The sequence below is a fragment of the Triticum aestivum genome, chromosome 3B (assembly GCF_018294505.1).
Source record: "Triticum aestivum cultivar Chinese Spring chromosome 3B, IWGSC CS RefSeq v2.1, whole genome shotgun sequence".
NCBI lineage: Eukaryota > Viridiplantae > Streptophyta > Magnoliopsida > Poales > Poaceae > Triticum > Triticum aestivum.
Window position 1 is genome coordinate 438866456 of NC_057801.1, and position 22315 is coordinate 438888770.

The 22315-nt window shown below is 46.1% G+C and overlaps 1 protein-coding gene across 1 annotated transcript; it reads right to left on the reverse strand.

Annotated features, from left to right (window-relative positions):
* Positions 1-1022: 1022 nt before the first annotated feature.
* On the reverse strand, positions 1023-5378 carry LOC123070247 (cytosolic isocitrate dehydrogenase [NADP]). Its single transcript, XM_044493345.1, has 15 exons — positions 5092-5378; positions 4396-4439; positions 4181-4290; positions 3768-3805; positions 3578-3655; positions 3420-3473; positions 3135-3236; positions 2893-2978; positions 2685-2788; positions 2372-2440; positions 2180-2295; positions 2049-2083; positions 1746-1888; positions 1417-1542; positions 1023-1313 (listed from the first exon to the last, which is right to left on the reverse strand). The coding sequence occupies exons 1-15, from the start codon at positions 5264-5266 to the stop codon at positions 1238-1240; spliced, it is 1356 nt and encodes a 451-aa protein (XP_044349280.1). The 5' UTR covers positions 5267-5378; the 3' UTR covers positions 1023-1237.
* Positions 5379-22315: the final 16937 nt, after the last annotated feature.

Consider the following 22315-nt stretch of genomic DNA (forward strand, 5'->3'; position numbering starts at 1 on the left):
GATGCCATCTCCTGAGGAAACAATCATGGACATCTCATCTTTTCAGGTACCATTGTTTATACAGATGCAGACTGGAGTATGCAAACTGGAGTCCAGGACTTAGATCAGCCAACTGTAGCAGGTCATATTTATACAGTTTGCGGGAAATCAACATAGTTCACAGTTGTGCATCTCGGCCGTCGGTGAGACTACAAAGTAGTCAACTCGACTGGAACTGACAAAGCAATGCATGAGGAGGGCCTTTTGCAAAGACTTGAGAATGCAATTGATACCATCTCCTAGGGAAACAATCATGGACAGCTCATCTTTTTGAGGTGCCATTGTTTATACAGATAAGCCAACTGTAGCAGGTTTACGTACATTTTTACAGGAAATCAACAGTGTTCATAGCTGTTCATCTCGGCCGTACATCAGCTATCCAAGCCAAAGCAAGCCCATTCTTGCTCCAGGTCACTGGACAATAAGGCCACAGCTTGCATGCGTAACAGCTTCTTTAGCCTTTGATGCTACAAGAATTTATCATATCAATAGGAGCTACAACTTCCGAGCACACCATCAAGCTAGATTAGCAATGAAAAGTCAAAACTTTTCTTACAAGTTTAAATGTTTAGGTTCGGGCAATGGTTCTTGCCTTAATGCAGCAGCAGCTGAACTTTCTTTGGTTCTGCAATGTAAGGTTCTACATGTACGATGCTGCTAATCTATGAAATCATGTGAGTTCAAAAAAAAAACCTAAACATTCAATTTGAGTGTGGCTAGATCATTGATTGAGATTTTAACCAAATCTCAGTCGAGTGACATAGTATACAAAAAAAAAGTAAAAAGATAATTTTTCACGGATCCACACAAGATCAAACAAATATAACATCGACTGAGAAAAGTCTCAATCGACTAAGACTTAGCAAAATTGGTTTCCTGCTCTCCTAAAGAAAACGGCAAACTACCAAGCAAATTAAAAGAACAATCTATATGCATCTCCGTTCAAATGTAAAAGCTGCTGGTTAGACATGACACAATCATCAGATGTGAATAATGGTTCAATATGTCCTTTATTGTGAGCCCCACTTACATAACATCAGCATCTACAGAATCACTTGCATGTTTGACAATAATATGCGATGGTGCAGTAAAAGCTCGTTCTGTTCAGGACGAAAGCATGACAGATAATGGCGACATAACCAAAATGACTTGAATCGATGAGTAATGACTATTCGAGCATTGAAGTGGAAGAGGTCTTTCACAGTCTTGATTTGAGCTCAGCAGCAACAGCGTCAATGAACTCTTCAGTGTTCAGGTAATCGCTTCTTGTAACTCTGAAAACGTTAGAGCACAATGAGATATCAGATTATCAATTATGAATTCAGGGTAATAATAGAGAAAAATACAGTAGAGGGAAAGCTGAGCAGCATAACATACTTTGAGGATCCATGGACAAGGAGTGCAAGGTCCTTGGTCATCTTCCCAGACTCCACAGTTCCGACGCACGCTTCCTCAAGTTTCTGTGCAAATTCAAGAAGTCTAGCATTCTCGTCTAGCTTTGCCCTGCAGTGTGGACATGGGAGAATCAGCTAAAAAGCAAAGTCCACTAGAGTAATAATTATAGGCACCAATGTACTTGTCTTAATTACTATTTTGGTCACACCGGAAAAAGGTATGCTGAACAAAGAGGAAATTACCCTCTATACATGGTTATCACAAAGGGTTGCACACTTGCACCGGTAGAGATATAGAAGTACTAGGTGTACCTGTGTGCAAGTCCTCTTGTCCAAGCAAAGATTGAAGCAATGCTGTTTGTGCTGGTTTCACCACCTTTCTGGTGAACACGGAAATGGCGGGTAACTGTGCCATGGGCAGCTTCAGCTTCGATGGTTTTACCATCAGGGCACATCTATAAATATCAAAAGGAATTAGCACAACCTAACAAATATTCTCAATATATATGTAGAAGTACTGACATGGATATGACCAAAGTAAAGGCATTTCACACTAGAGATAACACCCAAGATTTAGTCAAGATTCAAGAACATTAGTAAGGAGAAAATACATACCAATACTGACGTCATCAAGCCCAAAGAGCCAAAACCTGCACATACACTTCAGCATTGGTTATTGAGCACGGGACAAAAGATAAATTTTCTGAATATTTTATGCAGAGACTCAAAAGTTACAGTGTTGTGACCTTGAGCTAAGAAATCACTCTGCACATCTCCGTCATAGTTCTTGCAAGCCCAAACATAGCCTCCTTCGCTCTTAAGTGCATAGGCAACCATGTCATCAATGAGACGATGTTCATACCTACCAAAAGCAACTCATGACATACTTTGACAAAAGATTCCAAAAGAGCTCAAAGCAAGAATGATTCAAAACGTACCATATTCCAGCAGCCTCATATTTGGATTTCCAGCCAGCTTCATAGATCTCCTGGAAAATGTCCTTGAACCTACACAATAAAAGTATATTTAGCCTGATCTAATTGTTTCGGAACAGGCCTTAACTAATACTCCCTCCGTTCCTAAATAGCAGTCTTTTTAGACATTCCAATAGAGACTACATACAGGGCAAAATGAGTGATTCTACACTCTAAGCTATGTCTATATACATCCGTATGTAGTCCCTATTAGAATCTCTAGAAAGACTTATATTTAGGAACGGAGGGAGTATTTAAGTGTAGCTATGAACTATACCTGCCATCATATTTCTTAAGGATTGTGTTTTTTGTGCTAAGGTACAATGGCCATTTCTTCTCATAAGCGATTGCCATAGAAGCTTCAGCAAAACCTCGAATTGACTGTACACAATAATTAATTAATTAGATGTCAGGATTTTACTCCAAAATGCAAATATTGTTTGTAATTGCAGAAATTGCAGAAACCAATCCAGGCATAGCAGTACCTCATCTGTGTTGTACATAGCCATGGCGACTCCTCCAGCACCAGTGAAGTTAAAAACCTCAAGGTCAACCGTCTCGTCTTTTCCCTCTGCCAGTAGACCAAAGAAACAAAAAGGCAAAGAATATCAGTGTTTGCTAGCACCAGTTCTCTGAACAAACAATACAATCATACGTGAAAATATAGAACTACAAAGACTTCATTCTTTCATACTTAATTTTAAGTGGAGTGATTATGCAACCGTACCGAACACTAGTCTGAGTTTGCCAGGTCCCTTGAGAACTGCATCAGTTGCTCTGTACTGATCACCGAAAGCATGCCTTCCAATGCAGATGGGCTTAGTCCATCCTGATTACACCAAAGAAACAGTTTAGCAAGGAAATTTTGCATTTCATAATGTGTTCACGTTAGAAAAAAAGTATGCACTCCCTCCGATCCATATTATTTGTCACTGCTTTAGTAGTACGAAGTTGTACGAAAGCAGGGCAGGTAATATGAATCGGAGGGAGTAGTAGTTTTAATCCTCCTTACCTGGAACAAGCTTTGGGACATTCTTGCATATAATTGGCTCTCTGAACACGGTGCCTGCAGGTAACAAGTGTAAAGAGAAATGTCAACAACCTAACTACGTCCATTTTTTTAGCGAAAACCTAATATGTCCATTATATTGAAATACAGCAGGAGCTTACCGTTTATAATGTTCCTAATTGTGCCATTTGGGCTCCTCCACATTTGTTTTAGGTTGAACTCCTTAACCCGATCTTCATCTGCCATGGTGAAGTAACCAGATATTAGAGAGAAAATATCATCAAATAGTGCTAGTGCTTCAACAATACGAAGAACAAATAATTGAGCTGCATAAGCTTGAGTGAAATATACCTGGAGTAATAGTTGCACATTTAATAGCCACATTGTACCTGAAAATAACATTGGATTAGAACAGCACTATAGGACAACAAAGTCATAAGAATATGCTAAAGTTATATATGGTCAAATACTTCTGACAAAACTAGCTAGTTTCAAAGATATGAAAATGATACAACTAATCAACAAGATTAGTGAAAAGATATCTCCCTTGCTGTTAATAATATTTGAATAATTAAGAACATCAATCATAGTACTCAAAATTCGTAGGGAAATATACAGCAACAGAACTACTAATGATTAAAAAACAGGACAAACAAATTGCAGGCTACATAAATTTCTTGAAATGGTGTGGTCACAGCAGTCATATTTTTACTTGAACCCAAGCATAATATCAGCACAAACTCAAATTATTCAAAACTCCTTACTTGAGAGTAGCCTCTGCAGCCTCCACTGTAACCTTGTCATCAGTTGCATCGCGGTGTAGAACTCCCAAGTCAAAGTACTTAATGTCCAAGTCCAAAAATGGGAAGATAAGCTGAAACAAACGAAAAATCAGCCTGGCAGCATATGGAAAACAAGAACCACACACACACAATGGCCCAAGCGGACAGATTTGTCAGAGCTGTTGCTTATTGATTACCTTGTCCTTGATAGACTGCCAGAATACTCTGGTCATCTCATCGCCTATAGGTTAAAAAACAAGATATCAGCATGACAGTGGACTAACAAATCAATTGATTACATAAGATAAAAAAAATAGAAATATTACTATTATTTTGTGAACAAATTTATTGCTTACACTGAAAGTTCGACATCATTTTTTTTTCTAAAAAAGCTAGCTACCCAATTCAACATGCGATGCAGACATGAAGCACTGGCTACGATTGGACCCAAAGCGCGAAGCAATCGTATCAAAAAACACTTTAAGGTTATGGTTTCTGAATATAGATTTCAAAAACGAGATCCAGTAGTTACACGTGAGACAGAACTATTTCACCAGCAGAGTGCGTCCAACCCTGCACCTTCCCACTGCCAATAGACAACCATGATCGTACCCAAGGTGTCATGCATGTGCAATTATCTCGCCATCTACGTTCTAAATCCGATCTCTGGCACCACGGCGGCGATACAACTACGGAGATAGATCAGAGACACCTGAGCCCAGCAGTTATTAGAGATAAAAACGGGAGCAGAACGACAGCTAGATCTCTCAGATCTCGCGGCATCGGCCCGACCAGAATACAAAATTCAGCACAGGCATCGTTTATATCGGCAAGGGAACGGCGGAGATAGATCTGCCGGGGGAGTGGGAGTGGGAGTGGGAGGGGGGTCTGACCGTCCATCTCGACGATGGGGTTGGCGACCTTGATCTTCTCGAACGCCATGGCGGCCGCGGCGGACGCTGATTGCCTCGGAGGTCGGGAGCGGATCGGGGCAGGTTGGTGGGGGAGGCGGCGGCTGTGGTGGCACGGGGAGGTGAGAGAACGGAGTGAGTAACTTTGCCAGCGCATTTAAAGACCAGGCCGGAGGGGGCGAGTGGGGCCCGTCTGCGGTAGGGATATTTTAGAAAAACATTTAAATCTGCCTCACTCCGGCCGATAGGATCGGATCAGACTGCGCGTGGGGATGGGGGTGGGGTGTTTGGACTTTGGATGGTGCGTGCGGGTGTTGGGACTTTGGGACCTCCGTGGCCAAGGAGTTTTTGGCTTGCAAGTGTTTGAAGAGTCCGAGTTTTTTTTAGCACTGCTATGCACACAACATTGTGTGCATGATGTCAACCTGGTGGAAGAGCTCATTGATCAGGAGAATGGTGATTGCGATAGAGTGAAAGTTGAGGCAAATTTTGTGCCACCTCATACAGATGATCAGGAGAATGGTGATTGGGATAGAGTGAAAATTGAGGCAAATTTTGTGCCACCTGATACAGAGGCGATATGTAGAGTTACTGTGGGGCATATGCCGGAGGACTTCTCGGCCTAGAAGCATGATAAATTGGGAAATTTCTCTGTTCGGTCTGCATACAAAGCTCTATTGCAGTTGAAGAGACAAAATGAGAGTGCATCCACCTCCATAACTGCTCCTATTAGTCATTGGCAGAAGTTGTGGAAAATCCCAATGCCGCCTAAAGTTTGTAATTTCTGAGGGAGGGTTACTCACAAATTTGTGCCATGTCGTTCGGGTCTGCAGAAGCGTCATATTGAGAAGATATCATTTTGCGAGGATTGCGGAGTGGAGAAACATGCATTGTTCTCTTGTACATGGGCCAAGGTTTTTGGTCTGAACTAAAGCGTTTCCTTCCGGTCAGAATTCATGTTCTTCATCTAGACTCTTGAGCTATTGATATTGTTAACAACAAGGAAGTTCCAGAATCACTTGCTGCCATTATCTTAGTTGGGTGCTGGACAGTCTGGATAGAATGGAACAATAGGAGACATGGGGAACGATGTCGTTCCATTCAGGCTTTTGTCAAATGGGGAATTGATACTATTCATGATCTTGCTACATTGGAAGGAGTGAAGAAGCACCGAATGCCGAGAGAGAATACGAGCTGGTACCGCCAGAGGAAAGCTTTATCAAGGTGAATGTTGATGCCAGCTATTTAGGAAACTTGGCTCATGGAGGCACAGGAGTGGTGATTCGAAACCACAATGGTGAGTTAATCCGAGCTCGGCTATATGGTGCCGGTACGCGCAAAATGCAAGGTTCATGGAAGCCTTGGCGGTTCGGGATGGTATCCATTTAGCAATGGATCTTGGCTTCCGCAAGGTTATCCTCGAGAATGATGCGTAGGAGGTTGTCCGGATGATCAATGTTGCAGCTTTTGAGAGGGCAGATATTGCTTCCATTTGTTATGAGGTCCAGGAGGTGAGCTCCGGTTTTGATTCCTTCGTTCTCGTGCATGTAAACTGGGAAGCAAACATAGTTGTGCATAGATGCGCCAGGCAGGCTAGTGAAGATCGTAGAAGATGTTTATGGGTTAACTATGTACCCTCTTTTCTTCTAGGTTAAATTCAACCTCTCTGTAATTCTCCTGTTTAAGTAGTAAAGCATGTGTTTCGTAAAAAAAATGATTCCTGCACGACACCATATAGTAGTCCGTTCATGCATGTATCAAAGTGCGGCATACGCTTGGTTGACCATAGTGCAGACATGCATTGTCCGCACAACAATTTTCATTTTTTACCGTAATTCGAAGAGTTCGAGTTTCTTCGATAACAAGTAAAAAATGCTAACGATATTCAATGAACATTCGCTATGTATGGGTTTGCGAACGTTTTTCACGGTATTTTATGTTGCGGGAACATGGCAAATTTCTTTAAGCGAACACGGCAAATTTCAAGCAAATTCCTTTTGTTTGCATAATCGGCCATGCGTTTTTGAAGAAATTCTCGTGTGCGTTTGAAGAACTTGCCATGAAAAACGTTCGCAAATGCCATGCTCCCCAAGAAAAAATAGAGTTTAATTTTTGTTCTTGTTATCTTGAGGCTTTAGGTTTGATGAGTGTGTGGCTCAGTCCATTTTTAACCGGACCTTATGTTTCCCTTTTGTCCGACGCATAGGCTGGACAAGGCCCGGACACAAAAACGTTCTTCAATCGGTCCCTCGACTTCCAGCCCGAAAGTATGGGTTGTCCAGCATTCTTCAAATCCAGCCCAAATTTGGGACAATTTAGGATCGCTCCTATGCGTTTATCATGTCGAGCTCATGGTCTGAACCCATAAAAAAATCTAGCGGTCTGTCGCACAGCTCATCAGTTTGCCCACCCGCATTCATGGTATGGTGCAGCATGTCACCCTTGCCGAGCTCGCCATCGACCCCACCCTCATCGCGAAGAACCGTGCCATCCCTGGGTCCATCTAGTCCAAGCGTATGGTGACAACATACCGCTGCGAGATTCGCCTATGTGACGTAAAGCGAGAGCAAGTCTTTACGGTGGACCCCCGACAACAAGGAGATGCCCGATATTCACCTCGCCATCGACGACCAAGAGGCCCATAGCTGCGACAAAAGGGTCATGGAGCTCTTCAACGAGGAGTAGCGGAGTTTGTAGTTTGTTTAATACTTCAATTGCAATTTTGCTTATGTATGTAGTTTGTAGTTCCTTTTTATACCTCCATGTATAAACTACGTAAATCTATGGTGCATGTTTTCATACAGACTGAAGGTTTGGAAAAAACGGAGTGGTTGCCTTGGCGGATAAATGTGGATCGGCCGACTCCTGTCTAAGGACACATATACATAGACATATAATCGTAAAAGGCTTTAGCCTCGCTTTATATATAAAGCAATACGATCGAATTGATACAAAGTGACGAAGGAACCCTCTTACAAAGCAGATCAAAGAGAAACATAAGAACATGAGTAGCCAGACCCCAACAAGAAGCGCCCAAGACTAATAACTACATGAGCAACCACGCCTCTAGAAGAAACCATCGAACATCGTGCAACAAACACACTAAGTTGTCACCAGAGAGGGCCATCTGCCCTCTCGCTTCGGGCCACGGAGCGCCGATCCTGCGAGTGGGCAACGAGGATTAACAACGATGTCAATGAAGTCAAAAGATAGGATGCAACTGAGACCATCCTGCACCAGAGCCGAAAGGACTTCGAGCTAGGATCAAAGCTTGCCCGTCGATGACAACGCGCCATGACCAGATAGAACTTGAACTCCACGACGCCTCCCCTAGGAGGGTGACGATGCAAGGTGACCCCATCACCAAGACCAAAGGTATGATCAAGGATTTACACTCGCGGGGAGAGGGGCCTCAACGATGCCACCAACAGGGACATGACACCCACAAACATCGTTGCCGACAACGCCAGAGCCCGGAAAGTTGAGCTTTCACCCAAAGGCTCATCCACACCACATCAAGGTACCATGGTCATCGTGTGCGCGGATACATCTGCTACATCTTGAGCTTGCGTTGGTTTTCCTTGAAGAGGAAAGGGTGATGCAGCAATAGTAGCGTAAATATTTCCCTTAGTTTTTGAGAACCAAGGTATCAATCCAGTAGGAGGCTCTCAAAAGTCCCACACACCTACACAAACAAACAAGAACTCGCAACCAACGCAATAAAGGGGTTGTCAATCCCTTCACGGTCACTTGCGAAAGTGAGATCTGGTAGAGATAATATGATAAGATAAATATATTTTTGGTATTTTATGATATAGATTGGAAAAGTAAAGATGCAAATAAAAGTGGATTGAAAGCTTATATGATAAAAGATAGACCCGGGGGCCATAGGTTTCACTAGTGGCTTCTCTCAAAATAGCATAAGTATTACGGTGGGTGAACAAATTACTGTTGAGCAATTGATAAAAAAGCGAATAATTATGAGATTATCTAGGCATGATTATGTATATAGGCATCACGTCCGTGACAAGTAGACCGACTCCTGCCTGCATCTACTACTATTACTCCACACATCGACCGCTATCCAGCATGTATCTAGAGTATTAAGTTCATAAAGAACAGAGTAACGCATTAAGAAAGATGACATGATGTAGAGGGATAAACTCATGCAATATGATATAAACCCCATCTTTTTATCCTCGATGGCAACAATACAATACATGCCTTGCCGCCCCTGCTGTCACTGGAAAAGGACACCGCAAGATTGAACTCAAAGCTAAGCACTTCTCCCATTGCAAGAAAGATCAATCTAGTAGGCCAAACCAAACTGATAATTCGAAGAGGCTTGCAAAGATAACTTAATCACACATAAAAGAATTCAGAGGAGATTCAAATATTTCTCATAGATAAACTTGATCATAAACCCACAATTCATCGGATCTCGACAAACACATCGCAAAAAGAGTTACATCAAAAAGATCTCCAAGAAGATCAAGGAGAACATGGTATTGAGATCCAATGAGAGAGAAGAAGCCATCTAGCTAATAACTATGGACCCGAAGGTTTGTGGTAAACTACTCACAACTCATCGGAGAGGCTATGGTGTTGATGTAGAAGCCCTCCATGGTTGATTCCCCCTCCGGCGGAGCGCCGGCGAAGGCTCCAAGATGGGATCTCACGGATACAGAAGGTTACGATGGTGGAAATATTTTTTCGTGGTCGGCTCTGATGTTCTCGGGGTACGTGGGTATATATAGGAGGAAGAAGTAGGTAGGTGGACGCCCGAGGAGCCCACGAGATAGGGGGGCACACCCAGTAGGGGGGCGCGCCCTGTCGTGGGAACGACTCCGACAGTAAGAGAGGGGTAGGATAACGGAGCATGATCTATCGAGATACATATGGGTGACACGGTGGTTTTACCGAGTTCGGGCCTCTCACGGTGGAGATAACAACCCTACGTCTCGTGCTCCGGAGAGGCTTTGTTTTATCTGAGTATATATCCAGAGATTACAATGTGTGTGTGAGAGAGAGGAACGGATCCCCATGCCTGAGCTAAGTCCTGAGACTAATGGTGAAGAGAGAGAGAGGTGGAAGAAAAGAACCCCCTAAGTCTAGTGGTGGGGGTGGCTTATATAGAGTGCGCCACCCCTCACCTCCTATGTTACAAAGTGGAGTATCAATGCCATAATACCTGGCCACTACAAAACCGTCATGCTGACTATTGGTCTTCGCATATCCGAGTGAGTTACCCGGCCGAGTGGAATGAGCTCGTCGAGTGGAGTGTCGTGCTCCGACTGGTTGTTGCCGTCCGAGTGACTTTCAAGTTGTGGTACATCTGGACGGCGATCTGGCCCAGGGACCCAGTACAAAGTGTACGGTGTCCATGGGTAGGGTCTTTAGGTCAGGCCTGTTACCCTACCCCCAATACATGTCCTCGTCATTAGCCCCCGAATCGGTCGAGGTTGAGCGGGTCGAGTCGAGGCGAGTTCCCAGATAAGTGCCTTGACGGATTCCAGTCTGCATGGTGCCCGAGTGAAATGAGCTCAAACGGGTCCGCGGAGGAGCGTTGAACTCACCTTATAGCAATTTTTTGAGTGATTTGGAGCTGGTCCTGCATCGAGTAACTGGTTACTCGGAATTTCTTCATGCTTGGAACGTTTCTTTTTTTTGTTGTTTGGCCGTCACTCGGACCGGGCGGACCGTTCCGAGTGGATACCATTCCAGTGGGGGCACGCTGAGTGCACCCACTGGGTGTAGTCCCCGAGACTATCGTCGACTGCGGGCAGTCGGCGGGAGTCTTAGAGCCTGTCTTTTTTGTTGTTGTTTGGCCATCACTCGGACCGGTTGAACCATTCCGAGTGGATACCAACAATCGGCGGGAGTCTTAGAGCCTATCTTTTTTGTTGTTGTTTGTCACTTGGACTAGTTAGGCCGTACCGAGTGGAGATTACTCCAGTGGGGGCACGCTGAGTGCACCCACTGGGTGTAGTCCCCGAGACCACCATCGACCACGGGCAGTCGGTGGGGGTCTGAGAGAACTAAAAATCTTCTTAGCTGGTACTGATCGAACTTGTTCTTCTCTGACTCGGAGGTCGAGTGATTCTGGAGCTGGTTTTGCATCGAGCAAAATGTTTCTTTCTGAGTTCTCTTCTAGTGGGGGCACGCTGAGTGCACCCACTGGGTGTAGTCCCCGAGCCTCTGTCGGACTAGATGAGCCTGGCAGAGGGTTTAAGTCTCCTGGTAAACCTCCACGCAGTCGATACGGTAAATATCTTTTTAGTCTGGAATTGAGTCAATCCTGAAATTGAGTCAATCGGATGCATCTTCAGGCACTTGACGTGGTAAATAAGCTCAGCCTGGAGCTGAGTCAGTCGGACTGATCTTTGTGCACTCGGCACAGTAAATAAATTCAGCCTGGAACTCGGTCAAGCAGGTGAATCTTCGTGCTCTCGGCACGGTGAATGAATTCGGCTTTGAAGCTGCCGACAGTAGAAAAAAGGCGGACACTCCAGGGAGTAATCGTTCCAGTAGTACTTCTTATATTGACCGTTAGATTTTGCGTGAAAGGGGTATTTGCAAGAGTATATTGTATCCATAGAGGAGCTTCGTTTTCACCCTTTTGCATGAAAGGGGTATTTGTGTGAGTGGACGTGCTTCACTTATAGATCTTCGGCGAACCGAGCATGTATGGTCAGAAGAATATTCCTGATGTGATCAATAGGTTGACCAAATGGGCGTAACCCCTGAGGGTGACATGGCCAACTATCGTGCGTAGCCCCCGAGTGATGCTCGAAGGAGGTAAGCTTGCTACAGAGTGCGATATGAGGTTTGACCATATGAGTAACTTAGTCGTTCCCGTGCTGGGGGTGTAGAGGTAAAGACATGTCCAACTGATGGTGACGCGCGAGGCGGCAGAGGGGCGATGATGTGTACAACAAAGTGACGATGCGCGGGGCGGTCGAGTGGTGAAGACGTGCGCAATCAAGTGGAGACGCGCAGAGCGGTCGAGTGGTGATGAAGTGACCAACCGAGTGGTGACGCGCGGGGCAGTCGAGTGGTGATGAGGTGACCAACTGAGTGGCGACGCCCGGGGCGGCCGAGTGGTGATGAGGTGACCAACCGATGGCAACGCGCGGGGCGGCCGAGTGGTTATGAGTTGACCAACCGATGGCAACACGTAGGACGGCCGAGTGGTGATGAGGTGACCAACCGATGGCAACGCGTGGGGCGGCCGAGTGGTTATGAGGTGACCAACCGATGGCAACGCACGGGGCGGCCGAGTGGTTATGAGGTGACCAACCGATGGCAACGCGCGGGGCCGCCGAGTGGTTGTGAGGTGACCAACCGATGGCAACGCGCGGGGCGACCGAGTGGTCATGAGGTGACCAACCGATGGCGACGCGTAGGGCGGCCGAGTGGTGATGAGGTGACCAATCGATGGCAACGCGCGGGGCGGACGAGTGGTTATGAGGTGACCAACCGATGGTGACGCACGGGGCGGCCGAGTGGTGATGAGGTGACCAACCGAGTGGCGACGCGCGGGGCGGCCCAGTGGTTATGAGGTGACCAACCTGATGACGACGCACGGGGCGGCCGAGTGGTGTTTTTAAACTTAGGCGAGTACTAGACTGCAGCTAAGCCCTCCGAGTGGGAGGGTTGCTCTCCACTCGGTAGAATTTTCAGACTTAGGCGAGTACTGGACTGCAGCTAAGCCCTCCGAGTGGGAGGGTTGCTCTCCACTCGGTAGGATTTTCAAACTTAGGCAAGTACTGAACTGCAGCTAAGTCCCCGAGTGGGAGGGTTGCTCTCCACTCGGTAGGATTTTTTGAAACTTAGGCGAGTACTGGACTGCAGCTAAGCCCCCGAGTGGGAGGGTTGCTCTCCACTCGGTAGAATATTTTGAAACTTAGGCGAGTACTGGACTGCAGCTAAGCCCCCGAGTGGGAGGGTTGCTCTCCACTCGGCAGGATTTTTTGAAACTTAGGCGAGTACTGGACTGCAGCTAAGCCCCCGAGTGGGAGGGTTGATCTCCACTCGGTAGGATTTTTTGAAACTTAGGCGAGACGGATTCGTAACTAAGTCACCCACTGGGGGATTTAGAGCATATAAAAAAGAATAACAACCATTTATGAGATTGTAAAAACTGTGTCGCGGGGTGACCGAGTGGTGATGAGGTGACCAACCGATTGGCGACGCGCGGGACGGCCGAGTGGTGATGAGGTGACCAACCAAGTGGCGACGCGCGGGGCGGCCGAGTGATGAAGATGCTTGCCACGGAGTGACGATGCAGGGGGCGTCCGAGTGAAGTAGATGCGTCCCACGAAATGATGAGGCGCGGGGCATCCGAGTGAAGTAGACGCGTCCCGCGGAGTGGCGACGCGTGGGGCGTCCGAGTGAAGTAGACGCGTCCCGTGGAGTGGCGACGTGCAGGGCGTCCGATTGATGAAAATGTGTGCAACTAAGCGTTGGCATGCAGGCGACCGAGTGGCAATGATCCCGTTTGGTCCGAGCGAACTAGTCACGTCCGAGTGGTCATGCCGACCGAAGGGAGTTGTTGCCGAGTGGATGATGCCGGAGGGAGAAGCTGTTGAGCATGGCGGCATGATCAACTCCTGGTCCACACACCGTGGCGGGTTTGTGCCTCCAGCGCGGGAAACGCTGTCGTGTGTGGGGACCGAGCCAGCTTCCGGTTGCGGCGGTGTGGTGTTGACTCCAGTGTACAGGCTATCACAGAGCGCTTGGCACCGGACGAAGGAACTGCCGGGGCATCGTGCCGGAGACCGTTGGTCGCCGGGATTCGCCCATGCTTGCCGCTTCACATGCCGTTGCGTGCATTGATGGAGTTCACCACGTCCAAAACCTGTACACGCATGCAAAAGACTTAATTAGCGATAATTAAGCAAGAGTTAAGGCTGGTATTGCATGCGATGGAATTTTTGGTCATTTATCTCCTGCAAGCGGTTTATTGCCACGTCGTGGGAGGTCCACTGCCCATTCAAGTCCAGCGATCTGGACCCGGCAAGGCTGGTGGAGATGACCTGTAGTCAATTGCCCATGTCCAGAGTCTGCATGCAAGAGGTGTTAGTGTTAATTAGGCACGAGGCTGTTAATGCATGCAAGGGAAGTTTCCCTTTCCCACGTCCATTTATCCCCTGCATGCAGGAAATAAATGGGAAGGAATTAAGGTTAGAGGGAGAGTTAAAGGCAGGGCACAGAGCTCCCTGGTCAGCCATGATGCACAGCGGCGGCGGCTTTGGCGTGGACCCAGCACGAGGTGAGGCGGCCCGTGAGAAATCCAAGTGCGGGACGGTGTTGTCCTGCGAGGCCGCGTGCGGGCGGAGCTATGCTGGGCCTGAGGCTCCCCGCGGAGGTCACCGTCGAGCTGCCGGCCCCATTGTCACCGCCGAGCTGCCGCGGAGGCGCGGCCGCATCTGCCGAGGACGAAGCTCTGCTTGCCGGCTCATGCGCTTCATCGCTCGGGGAGTCGGCCGGTCGATTGGGACTACCGAGCCCGCGCAGAAGCTGCGGCCAAGCCACCAATCGGAAGGAGGAGCGGCGCGCTGCTAGGCGCGGCGATCCGTCGGGGCGATGGAGGGAGATGTCGAAGAGCGGAACCGCCGTGTGTCCGCGTCGCCGTCGTGCAGCTTATGCTCTGGCTACGTTAGGTCCGCGCGAGATGACCACCTAAACCGGCGTCCATTACTCTTTGATTCTTGTACATGCTTGAAATCGATCGGCATGACGTCCTATGAAGATGCATCTTTTCTCCTCCTTTTTTGATGCTTCTGTTACTCGCTGCTGAGATGAACAGTATGAACAATAAGAATAGAAAATAAACATAGATGAATAAAATAAAAAACCATCTGCATCGCGGCTCGATAGACGCCATGCCCCACGGTGGGAGCCAACTGTCATGGGAATGACTCCGACAGTAAGAGAGGGGTAGGATAACAGAGCATGATCTATCGAGATGCATATGGGTGACACGGTGGTTTTAGCGAGTTCGGGCCTCTCACGGTGGAGATAACAACCCTACGTCTCGTGCTCCGGAGAGGCTTTGTTTTATCTGAGTATATATCCAGAGATTACAATGTGTGTGTGAGAGAGAGGAACGGATCCCCATGCCTGAGCTAAGTCCTGAGACTAATGGTGAAGAGAGAGAGAGGTGGAAGAAAAGAACCCCCTAAGTCTAGTGGTGGGGGTGGCTTATATAGAGTGCGCCACCCCTCACCTCCTATGTTACAAAGTGGAGTATCAATGCCATAATACCTGGCCACTACAAAACCGTCATGCTGACTATTGGTCTTCGCATATCCGAGTGAGTTACCCGGCCGAGTGGAATGAGCTCGTCGAGTGGAGTGTCGTGCTCCGACTGGTTGTTGTCGTCCGAGTGACTTTCAAGTTGCGGTACGTCTGGACGGCGATCTGGCCCAGGGACCCAGTACAAAGTGTACGGTGTCCATGGGTAGGGTCTTTAGGTCAGGCCTGTTACCCCTACCCCAAATACATGTCCTCGTCACGCCCCCTCCACCCTTGTGGCTTCCTCGATTACTTCTTGACTTGCACTCCAAGTCCTCTGGATCACGTTTGTTCCAAAAAGATCGCCCTCGAAGGTTTCATTCCATTTGGACTCTGTCTGATATTCTTTTCTTCAAAACACTGAAATAGGCAAAAAAAACAGCAATACGGGCTGGGCCTCCGGTTAGTAGGTTAGTCCCAAAAATGATATAAAAGTGTAAAGTAAAGCCCATAAACATCCAAAACGGGTAATATAATAGCATGGAACAATAAAAAAATTATAGATACATTGGAGACGTATCAAGCATCCCCAAGCTTAATTCCTGCTCGTCCTCGGGTAGGTAAATGATAAAAACAGAATTTTTGATGTGGAATGCTACCTAGCATAATTCTCAATATAATTTTCTTTATTGTGGCATGATTGTTCAGATCCAAATGATTCAAGATAAAAGCTTATAAAACATAAATAATAATAATACTCGAAGCGTACTAACAAATAATCATGTCTTATCAAAATAGCATAGCCAAAGAAAGCTTATCCCTACAAAATCATATAGTTAGGCCATGTTTCATTTTCATTACACAAAATACTCCCATCATGCACAACCCCAGTTTCAGCCAAGCAATTGGTTCATACTTTTTAACGCGCTTCAGCTTTTTCAACTCTTACGCAATACATGAGCGCAAGCCATGGACATAGCACTATAGTGGTATATGGTGGTGGTTGTGAGGACAAAAAGGGAGAAGATAGTATCACATCAACTAGCGTATCAACGGTCTATGGAGATGCCCATCAATAGATATCAATGTGAGTGAGTAGGGATTGCCATGCAACGGATGCACTAGAGCTATAAATGTATGAAAGCTCAACAAAAGAAACTAAGTGGGTGTGCATCCAAGTCGCTTGCTCACGAAGACCTAGGGCATTTTGAGGAAGCCCATCATTGGAATATACAAGCCAAGTTCTATAATGAAAAAATCCCACTAGTATATGAAAATGATAACACAAGAGACTCTCTATCATGAAGATCATGGTGCTATTTTGAAGCACAAGTGTGGAAAAGAGATAGTAGCATTGTCCCTTCTCTCTTTTTCTCTCATTTTTTATTTTTTTATTTAGCCTTTATCTTTTTTTATTTGGCATTTCCCCTTTTTTTATTTGGTGGGCTCTTTGGCCTCTTTTTTTCTTTCTTTTTTTAAAAGTCTGAAGTCTCATCCCGACTTGTTGGGGAATCATAGTCTTCATCATCCTTTCCTCACTTGGGACAATGCTCTAATAATGAAGATCATCACACTTTTATTAATTTACAACTCGAGAATTACAACTCAACACTTAGAACAAAATATGACTCTATATGAATGTCTCTGGCGGTGTACCGGGATATGCAATGAATTAAGAGTGACATGTATGAAAATTATGATGGTGGCCCTGCCACAAATACGATGTCAACTACATGATCATGCAAAGAGCAATATGACAATGATGGAGTGTGTCATAATAACGGAACGGTGGAAAGTTGCATGGCAATATATCTCAGAATGGCTATGGAAATGCCATAATAGGTAGGTATGGTGGCTGTTTTTTCGAGAGTACGCCAAAGGCGTACCTTAGCTTTATAGAAGGCAGAGAATATTCACAAGAGATTACAAAGCGAAGGTCGCAACAAACTTGTGCCTAAGCCTCATCACACTCCACTCTTGAACCTAACGCGATTACTCAATAAATTGTTGAACTCCTATAGTTCCTGCCATAGCCCATAGCTTTAGTTCTTGGAATATAATCTCAGTCATTCCCCATTCATTGAGAATCCTAGCTCCACCAACACCCTGCCATTCCTTTGCTTCCAGAGACACCAACATATGAGAGCTATGAGCATGTCAAATCCTTTCCGCTTAGACTTGACAACTTGCTTCCTCCCCGTGGCCCACCAATCCTCCAACCTTGCGTGCTGCGTAGGTAGCATTGCCAAGTTGATCCTTGCCCTGGAGAAACACTGGTACCAAACTTGCCTTGCGAACACGCATTGTAGAAGAATATGATCAACAGTATCCTCCTCTTGATCGCACAGGTAGCAAGGAGAAGTCCTATCTTGTAGCCCATGCCTGAATCTCCTGTCCGAAGTCCACAACCTGTATTGCACTGCTAGCCACATGTAGATCTTGCATGCTAGTGGTGCTTCATTCTTTCGGATGGCAGAGGATAACTGAAATTTGATTCCTCCTTCACATAGCATCCTATATGCCGAAACAACAGAATAGTCCCCTTGTGTTGTCCATGCCCAGACTGGTTTATCCTCAATGTCAGTTGTGAGGTGCACCTCCATCAGAACTTCCTACAGATTAATGAACTGCGCCATTCCATCAGTGTCCATGTCGCCCACGATATCATTAGTCCAAGCGTGCGAGGCTAAGCCCTCTTGAACAGATCTCCTGTTGGCTACTTGAGTCCTCACCTTGTTTGCAACCAGAGGGGCGATTTTCTCAATCCTATATCCTCTGATCCACCTATCTTTCCAGAACAACATCCTTTTCCCATCTCCTATCTGCCACTGAACTAGGCTCGCAAACGTCTCCATGGCTCTCATGTTCGTTTTCAATTGCAGTCCCTACCAAGGTCTAGCTGCGTCAGTTCTTCGGAGCCATTCCCATCTCAGTCTAATGGCAATGCCTTGTTTTTGCAGATCTATCACACCTAAACCACCAAGGTATTTAGGCCGGCATACTCGTCTCCAAGAAACTACACATTTGCCTCCCTGGATATCCTCTGTGCCTGCCCAAAAAATGCCCTGCAGCCTCTATCGATCCTGTCCAATGCCCATTTGGGTGCTTCAGCAACAATAAGGTGATGTGTGGCCCGGGCTCTCATAACCTGATTCACCAAAATGAGTCGACCTGGCCTCGTGACCATCCCTCGCTGCCAACCAGGCAGAATTTTCAGAGCGGCGTCAACCATGGGTTGCCACTCCGAACGAGTCAGTTGCTTGATGCTGAGTTGGAGTCCCAGATATTTGCAAGGAAAATGCCCAATTTTCCATGGAAGAGCACTTTGGATCAGCTCCTCATCGTCCTCATCTCCTCTAATCAGGATGGCAGAAGATTTTTGCGAAATTTACCCTCAGACCAGACGCCTTGCCAAATATGCCAAGAATTTCTTTCACAAATAAGATGTCAGTAGCTGTCGGCTTAATGAACATCACTACATCATCCGCATATAAGGAGAGCCTCTACATTGGCCCACATCCATTTATTTTTCTCAAAACCTGCTCCTCATGTGCTTTCTTCATGATTGCGGTGAGCACATGTTAGGGAACATAGTAATTTCAAAATTTTCCTACGCACACGCAAGATCATGGTGATGCATAGCAACGAGAGGGGAGAGTGTTGTCCACATACCCTCGTAGACCGATAGCGGAAGCATTAGAACAACGCGGTTGATGTAGTCGTACATCTTCACGATCCGACCGATCCAAGTACTGAACGTACGGCACCTCCGAGTTCAGCACACATTCAGCTCGATGACAATCCCCGGACTCCGATCCAGCAGGGCGTCGGGGATGAGTTCCGTCAGCACGACAGCCTGGTGACGATGATGATGTTCTACTGACGCAGGGCTTCACCTAAGCACCGCTATGATATGACCGAGGTGGAATATGATGGAGGGGGGCACCGCACACGGCTAAGGAACGATCACAAAGATCAACTTGTGTGTCTAGAGGTGCCCCCCTACCCCCGTATATAAAGGAGCAAGGAGGGAGGCCGACCGACCCTAGGGGGCGCGCCAAGGAGGGGGGAGTCCACCTCCTAGTGGGAGTAGGACTCCCCTTTCCTAGTCCAACTAGGAAGGAGGAAGGGGGGAGGAAAGAGAGGGAGAGGGAGAGGGAAAGAGGGGCCGCGCCCCCCTTCCCTAGTCCAATTCGGACTCCCCATGGGGGGGCGCCACCTCCTGGGCTACTGCCCTCTCTCTCCCCTCAGGCCCACTAAGGCCCAATACTTCCCCGGGGGTTCCGGTAACCCCTCCGGCACTCCGGTTTTCTCCGAAATCACCCGGAACACTTCTGGTGTCCGAATATAGTCGTCCAATATATCAATCTTTATGTCTCAACCATTTCGAGACTCCTCGTCATGTCCGTGATCACATCCGGGACTCCAAACAACCTTCGGTACATCAAAACTTATAAACTCATAAAAAAACTATCATCGTAACGTTAAGCGTGCGGACCCTACGGGTTCGAGAACTATGTAGACATGACCTAGAACTGTTTCCGGTCAATAACCAATAGCGGAACCTGGATGCTCATATTGGCTCCTACATATTCTACGAAGATCTTTATCGGTCAAACCGCATAACAACATACGTTGTTCCCTTTGTCATCGGTATGTTACTTGCCCGAGATTCGATTGTTGGTATCCAATACCTAGTTCAATCTCGTTACCGACAAGTCTCTTTACTCGTTGCGTAATGCATCATTTCGTAACTAACTCATTAGCTACATTGCTTGCAAGGCTTATAGTGATGTGCATTACCGAGAGGGCCCAGAGATACCTCTCCGACAATCGGAGTGACAAAACCTAATCTCAAAATACGCCAACTCAACATGTACCTTCGGAGACACCTGTAGAGCTCCTTTATAATCACCCAGTTACTTGTGACGTTTGGTAGCACACAAAGTGTTCTTCCGGTAAACGGGAGTTGCATAATCTCATAGTTGTGGGAACTTTGTATAAGTCATGAAGAAAGCAATAGCAACATACTAAACGATCAAGTGCTAGGCTAACGGAATGGGTCAAGTCAATCACATCATTCTCCTAATGATGTGATCCCATTAATGAAATGACAACACATGTCTATGGTTAGGAAACATAACCATCATTGATTATTGAGCTAGTCAAGTAGAGGCATACTAGTGACATTAAGTTTGTCTATGTATTCACACATGTATCATGTTTCCAGTTAATACAATTCTAGCATGAATAATAAACATTTATCATGATATTAGGAAATAAATAATAACTTTATTATTGCCTCTAGGGCATATTTCCTTCAGTCTCCCACTTGCACTAGAGTCAATAATCTAGATTACACAGTAATGATTCTAACACCCATGGAGTCTTGGTGTTGATCATGTTTTGCTTGTGGAAGAGGCTTAGTCAACGGGTCTGCAACATTCAGATCCATATGTATCTTGCAAATCTCTATGTCTCCCACCTGGACTTGGTCCCGGATGGAATTGAAGCGTCTCTTGATGTGCTTGGTCCTCCTGTGAAATCTGGATTCCTTTGCCAAGGCAATTGCACCAGTATTGTCACAGAAGATCTTCATTGGTCCCGCACTAGGTATGACACCTAGATCGGAAATGAACTCCTTCATCCAGACTCCTTCATTTGCTGCTTCCGAAGCAGCTATGTACTTCACTTTGCATGTAGATCCTGCCACGACGCTTTGTTTAGAACTGCACCAACTTACAGCTCCACCATTTAATAAAAACACGTATCCGGTTTGCGATTTAGATTCGTCCGGATCAGTGTCAAAGCTTGCATCGACGTAACCATTTACGACTAGTTCTTTGTCACCTCCATAAACGAGAAACATATCCTTAGTCCTTTTCAGGTATTTCAGGATGTTCTTGACCGCTGTCCAGTGATCCACTCCTGGATCACTTTGGTACCTACCTGCCAAGCTTATTGCTAAGCATACGTCAGGTCTGGTACACAGCATTGCATACATGATAGAGCCTATGGCTGAAGCATAGGGAACATCTTTCATTTTCTCTCTATCTTCTGCGGTGGTCGGGCATTGAGTCTGACTCAACTTCACACCTTGTAATACAGGCAAGAACCCTTTCTTTGCCTGATCCATTTTGAAATTTTTCAAAACTTTATCAAGGTATGTGCTTTGTGAAAGTCCAATTAAGCGTCTTGATCTATCTCTATAGATCTTGATTCCCAATATGTAAGCAGCTTCACCGAGGTCTTTCATTGAAAAACTTTTATTCAAGTATCCCTTTATGCTATCCAGAAATTCTATATCATTTCCAGTTAACAATATGTCATCTACATATAATATCAGAAATGCTACAGAGCTCCCACTCACTTTCTTGTAAATACAGGCTTCTCCAAAAGTTTGTATAAAACCATATGCTTTGATCACACTATCAAAGCGTTTATTCCAACTCCGAGATGCTTGCACCGGTCCATAAATGGATCGCTGGAGTTTGCACACTTTGTTTGCACCTTTTGGATCAACAAAACCTTCCGGTTGCATCATATACAACTCTTCTTCCAGAAATCCATTCAGGAATGCAGTTTTGACATCCATTTGCCAAATTTCATAATCATAAAATGCGGCAATTGCTAACATGATTCGGACAGACTTAAGCATCGCTACGGGTGAGAAAGTCTCATCGTAGTCAACCCCTTGAACTTGTCGAAAACGTTTTGCAACAGGTCGAGCTTTGTAGACAGTTACATTACCATCAGCGTCAGTCTTCTTCTTGAAGATCCATTTATTCTCAATGGCTTGCCGATCATCGGGCAAGTCAACCAAAGTCCATACTTTGTTCTCATACATGGATCCTATCTCAGATTTCATGGCTTCAAACCATTTTGCGGAATCTGGGCTCATCATCGCTTCCTCATAGTTCGTAGGTTCGCCATGGTCAAGTAACATGACTTCCAGAATAGGATTACC

Bases quoted from the DNA above. Each gene is read 5' to 3' on its own strand.
- LOC123070247 (XM_044493345.1), bottom strand. From the start codon at position 5,266: ATGCGCTGGCAAAGTTACTCACTCCGTTCTCTCACCTCCCCGTGCCAC. The intron at 4,440-5,091 runs GTCAGACCCCCC...TTTAACCTATAG, and splicing joins CCCCATCGTCGAGATGGACG to GCGATGAGATGACCAGAGTA. The intron at 3,656-3,767 runs GTATATTTCACT...TCACCATGGCAG, and splicing joins ATGTGCAACTATTACTCCAG to ATGAAGATCGGGTTAAGGAG.